At 36.5% G+C, this 5,534-nt stretch overlaps 1 protein-coding gene across 1 annotated transcript in view; it reads left to right on the top strand.

Annotated features, from left to right (window-relative positions):
- Positions 1–1,294: 1,294 nt before the first annotated feature.
- LOC106873650 (TBC1 domain family member 10B) overlaps positions 1,295–5,534 on the top strand; it is a gene marked incomplete at its 3' end in the record, with an annotated part of 37,296 nt that continues 33,056 nt past the window's right edge. The window contains exon 1 of the mRNA XM_052978124.1: positions 1,295–4,502. Within this exon, the coding sequence (XP_052834084.1) occupies positions 4,327–4,502 (176 nt within the window). The remainder of the gene's footprint in view (positions 4,503–5,534) is intronic.

Raw genomic sequence — 5,534 nt, 5'->3', positions numbered from 1 at the left:
AAATTATAATAACAGTTGTTTTCTGTCTCTTCTTTTCCGTCACCTTCTGTTAATTTTTCAAATTAACTTTGAAAAAAAAACCAACCAGCAATGTCTTTTAGGCAGACCAGCGGCTTCTGTAATTGTATATTAACAATCGTGATCTATATATATATATATATATGACATTAAGAAAAAAAAAACAAACACCTATTTTTAAATATATATCTATCTAGATAGATATATATTTATATATATATATATATTTCTGTAAATATATATATATATATATATATACCGTAGAAGATTTCTAATTGGAAAAAAAGTGTGAGGGTTGAAATCTCACACTATATTAGGCTGAGAATGCGACAAGCGGAGGGTTACACACGTCACTGCTTTTATAATATCACGCACTACTTTTTTGTCTTCTCCATCATGATGTCACTGTCTTCTCTCTTTCTTTCTCTCTCTCTCTCTTGTGTCTCGGGAACAGCAGAAAATCGGTTTACGATTAAAAGCTAAATATTCTCTCGATTTCGTGTTTCGCAGAAAAGAAAATGATATTTTGTATCGTTGTTCTTCATTTTTTCCTCCGACAAGGAATGTCCGTAGGTAGATCTACGTGTTATTTACTATGGATCTATATTGCAGCGTGGAAGTGTAATTTTAAATCTGCATAAATATGTATATGTAAATATGTAAGTTCTCCGGTGCAAATAAAAAACTATATATATAAATATATATTGAAAACGACAGTTAGCGATTGGCTTATTTTAGCTCTACCGTTCGACTATTAAGTATGGAAGCGTAGCTACGCTATAAAATTCGGTGAGTATTCCGAATGAAAAGGAAAAAATACAAATTATTTATAATGTAATAATAATAATAATTTCTTGCATTGGCATAAGGCCGGTCATTTTTGGAAAGCGATGAATCAATCCTAGCACTCGGTTGGTATTTTATAGTATTGATCTTGAATAATAAATATGAAAACTATTAACGGAAGCATAAATAATACAAGGGAAATAAATCTTGTCTTTTCCCCTTGAAAACCTCCCAACAGCAGAAAAAAAATTACTAACTCAATTACGTTGCCTTCGACCATCCATAATTTTAATTTCTTCATTACATTCAATAATTTTTTATGCCAGATCCAGCGACAATTTCCTCATCCAGAATTTATTAATCCTCCTTAAGATGCGTGTCAATCATTCACTTTATTTTTAAAATTGACATTTCAGAAAATTTCTCTTTGACAATTTTTTCCCAATCACCGTTTGCCTACGCCACATAAACTCATCGCGTTCTGCGACCATGCGCAGACGACAAGAAACAGGAACTTCCGCCAGTCGGTTGTCTGTCCTGGTTACTTTAGTGTTGTAAAAAAAAAAAAAAATTTAATTTATTAATCAAAATTTATCAATTTAATGACCAAGACGGAGACTAAGAGCGAATTCTGACCATCCATGGATACTTCACAGTTTCAAAGTGATTCACGGCAGCCACCGATCTTTCCCCCGCTTTCTTCCGTCTCCATTCGCTTCATCTAATGTATGAGACACTCCCTCCGTCCTCTCTCTCCTTCTATCTCTATCTTTTTACCTCTCCCTCAATATCTTTAGCTGCTTGTCGCTAGTTCTCTTCCTCTCTTTTCTCCATACCATTTTCTACCCTCCCTTTCTCTCTCTCTCTCTCTCTCTCGTTGTCTGTTTATATCCCTCTCTATCTCCCCCATCTTCCTTTGTCTGCTCTCTATAATTCTCTCTCTCTCTCTTTTTAACTACATATCCATTCATCTCACCCTTTTTAATTTCCCTCTCTCTCTCTTCTTTCTTTTCCCTGTCACTCCGTTCGTTTTCCTCTCACTTACTCTTTCCCTTTTATCTGTCTGTCTATTCCTCCCTCCTCTTGTTGTTTGTATTTCTTTCCGTCTGTTCTTTGTCACTCCCACTTTACCCCTTTTTCTCCCTTTCTCTGTCACCCTCTCGTCGTCTGTTTACTCTCTCACTCCTCCTCCTCTACTTCTTCACTTGCAACCTTACTCTTTGTGTCTAGTTCCTCCCCTTCCATTCATCACTTACATCTTTTCTCTTCTCTCATCCTCTCAAACACACCATTCTCTCCTTCTCTTTCTGTCTGCTCTGTCCCTCTCTCTCTCTCTCTCCCCTCCACCCTTTCTTCATCACTCACCTTCTCCTCTCACTCTCTCTCCCTCTTCCTCATTCTTCATTTGAAGTAAAAGATGACGAGGTGAGCAGAATTTCATAGAAATGTTTTCAAGTTCAAATCGTGCTGTGTGACACAAACACCCCCCCCCACACACACACATATCCATACACACATACACAAACACATACATACACACTCAGTCTACTACAATACACATATCTACACGTTGATCATCCGTCTCTATATACATCCATACACACACATACATATAAATATTTACACACACGCATATACATACATACATACATATTTACACATGATCAGATGTCACATACCCACACACAAACGCATACATACATCATATAGTCACATGTACATATACACACCCCCATATTGTAGTGTTTAGAGTACTCTTAGCCGTTACTCAGAGTTTTTGAGAACTTCCAGGATGATTTGAGTAATGACGGAGTAATATAAGCACCACAATAAATATTCACACAGTTTTTGCTATTTAGTACTTCCTTGTTGTTTCTATACCCACATCTGTGTGTGTGTGTGTATATATATATATATATATGTGTGTGTGTGTGTTTCAACCTAAAGGATATATATGTATGAGGAAAGTGTGTACATAAGTGAATATGTATATATGTATGTATATATATATTTGAATATAAAATGAATAATTAAGTTTTTAAACATCGTAAACATCGAGAAAGTGGAAATCAACAGTTGAGATATACATATACATATATACAGACACACACACACGCGCATTCCTCTCTAGTCTCTCTGTGTATGTGTATATATATGTATGTATGTTATTTATTTGTATATTTCGTGTCTGTTCGTAAGTTTACGTATATAACCAGCTTTATACACACACACACACACACACACACTCACACACGTATTAGATCCCCGAAGGCGCGTGTCTGTGACCCAGTCATTCAACATAATATTAATGATAATCATATGGACATTGATAATAATAATAATTACGATGATAACGAGTCCGATCGTTTCTTATTCATAACGGTTACACTCTACTAATTTATTTATTTTAATTGCTAACGGGCAACATGGTGCAGTGCAGTGACATCGTGTTCACATGAAATGCAAGTCGTCTTCGTGCGCCTTCATACTGCATGCGTGCACTGACCTAAACACAGAAATACACACACACACACACACACACACAAACACAAACACACATGTATGTGTATGTGTGTGTTTTTAACGAGGGAGTCGCCAATTGTGACGATTATTTGATGCAGATAAATGCGCCATGCATGTGCGCGTATGATGGTTGTATGATGGCGCGTGTGCAAGTCAAATAATGTTTGGTTGTTTGGTATAGTTTGCATGTATATATACACACACACACACATATATATATATATATACATATGTGTGCGTATGGCTTGTGTGTATAACATTTTCGGATTTGGGTGTAGAAACAGCAGTACATCCTGATACGATTACTGGTACTAGTAGTAGCTGTTGTTCGAGAGGAGTTTATTTGTTCGACGCCCTTCTGATCAAGTGAATTTTACTCTGTCCTGTACGTATTCCGAGTTTTTCTTGCTTTGAGGGGGGTCTCTTAGTCCCCTCCCTCTCTTCGTTGATACATCTGATACCAAGAAACAGAGAGAAAGAGTATACACACATATATTTATATGCATACATCTCTCTCTCTCTTTCTTTCTTTCTATATATATATATATATGTTTATATATTATATATAGTCATAAATTGAAAAGTCAAAGATAGGCGATCGCTCATATCACTTATATAACTTTCAACCTATCCTGTTATACAGAACTGCAGTCTCTCTCTCTCTCTCTCTCTCTCCACGGTCTACATCCACATACATATACATGTGTAGATACACAAATTTTATACATACATATAAATATATAGACTGTGTGAAATCCGCTTCACATACACCCTCTCCTGAGCCTCACACAGAAAAATATCATCTTCCCAAACCTAACCGCAAACAATTAAAAAGAGCAAGCAATTAAGTCACAAAACAGCAACATCGTCAACATCAATATCGTCATCAACAAAAAAGTAGGAGGTGTGTCAAACAGCAGCAGCAGCAACAGTGAGAGTAGGAGGAGGAGGAGGCAAAGTAAGAAGAGGAAGGAGGTGGTGGTGAGGGAGAAAGCGAAAATGGCGAACGCGAGGCCCGAGAAATCAACTTCCTTTGATGAAGACAGTCCCGTGGAGGATCGCGATGAAGACATGGATGACCTTTTCAGCAATGGTAAACAGAACGGCGGACCCCCGACACGATCCGTCGACCGATATGGGTTCATCGGCGGCGATCACTACACAAGTCCCGAGGAGTAAGTATCCCCCCCTCTTTTTTTTTTGTATTTTATTTGTTGTATTTGTTTTTTTTCCATCTTCTTATCAACACACATATGTATATAATATCAGATTACTATATATATATATATATATATGTAATTGAATATAAATAGTGTGCATCTATATACATCTACACGTTACTGTGGCAGGTGTGTGTGTGTATGATGTATATATATATATATATGTTTGTTTATGTATATATATATATATATATATATATATATATATATATATATATATATATATATATATATATATATATATATATGTGTGTGTGTGTAATTGAAAATGATCATCTATGTGCGATCGTGTATGTATATTATATATTATCCGTGTATGTATGTATGTATGTATGTATACATAAACATATATGTGACATCTTTGCATATGTATATGTGCATACTTCAACACACACACATAAATTATTTATATTTTCATATTTCTCTGTATGTAGAGGTGTGTGTATGTGTATATATATATATATATGTGTGTGTGTGTAGTGTATATACACATTCTCTCACATGTATAACAGATTGAGATGATTCACTAGACTCTTGAATCTGGGGCCCTAGCAAGGCTGCGGTCCAGTGACTAAAGTTAGTGCGTGCGCGCGCGTGTGTGTGTGTGTGTGTGTGTGTGTGTGTATTATATACTCAGGCGTGGCTGTGTGATTAAGAAGCTTGTTTCTCAATCACGTGGTTTTGGGTTCAGTCCCACTGTCAGGTGCCTTGGACAAGTGTCTTCTACAAAAGCCTCTGGACCGATCAAAGCCTTGCGAATGGATTTTGTTGATTGAAACGGGAAAGAAACCCGTCTTGCGCGCGCGTGTGTGTGTGTGTGTGTGTGTGTGTAGATGTGTAAATGTATGTGTTTGTGTGTGTGTGCGCCCTTGTCTAGTGATCATGTGATGTTTGTAAATGAGCATCACCGTCATACAGGTGATGTTGTTGGTTTCCGATCTTCCGTGGAAAAACATGTTAAGCTATAGGGAAATATTACCCTTCCTT

The sequence above is a fragment of the Octopus bimaculoides genome, chromosome 30 (genome assembly GCF_001194135.2).
Source record: "Octopus bimaculoides isolate UCB-OBI-ISO-001 chromosome 30, ASM119413v2, whole genome shotgun sequence".
Taxonomy (NCBI): Eukaryota; Metazoa; Mollusca; class Cephalopoda; order Octopoda; family Octopodidae; genus Octopus; species Octopus bimaculoides.
The sequence above is the reverse complement of the archived record's forward strand: the minus strand, read 5'-3'. Positions and strand labels throughout refer to the sequence as shown.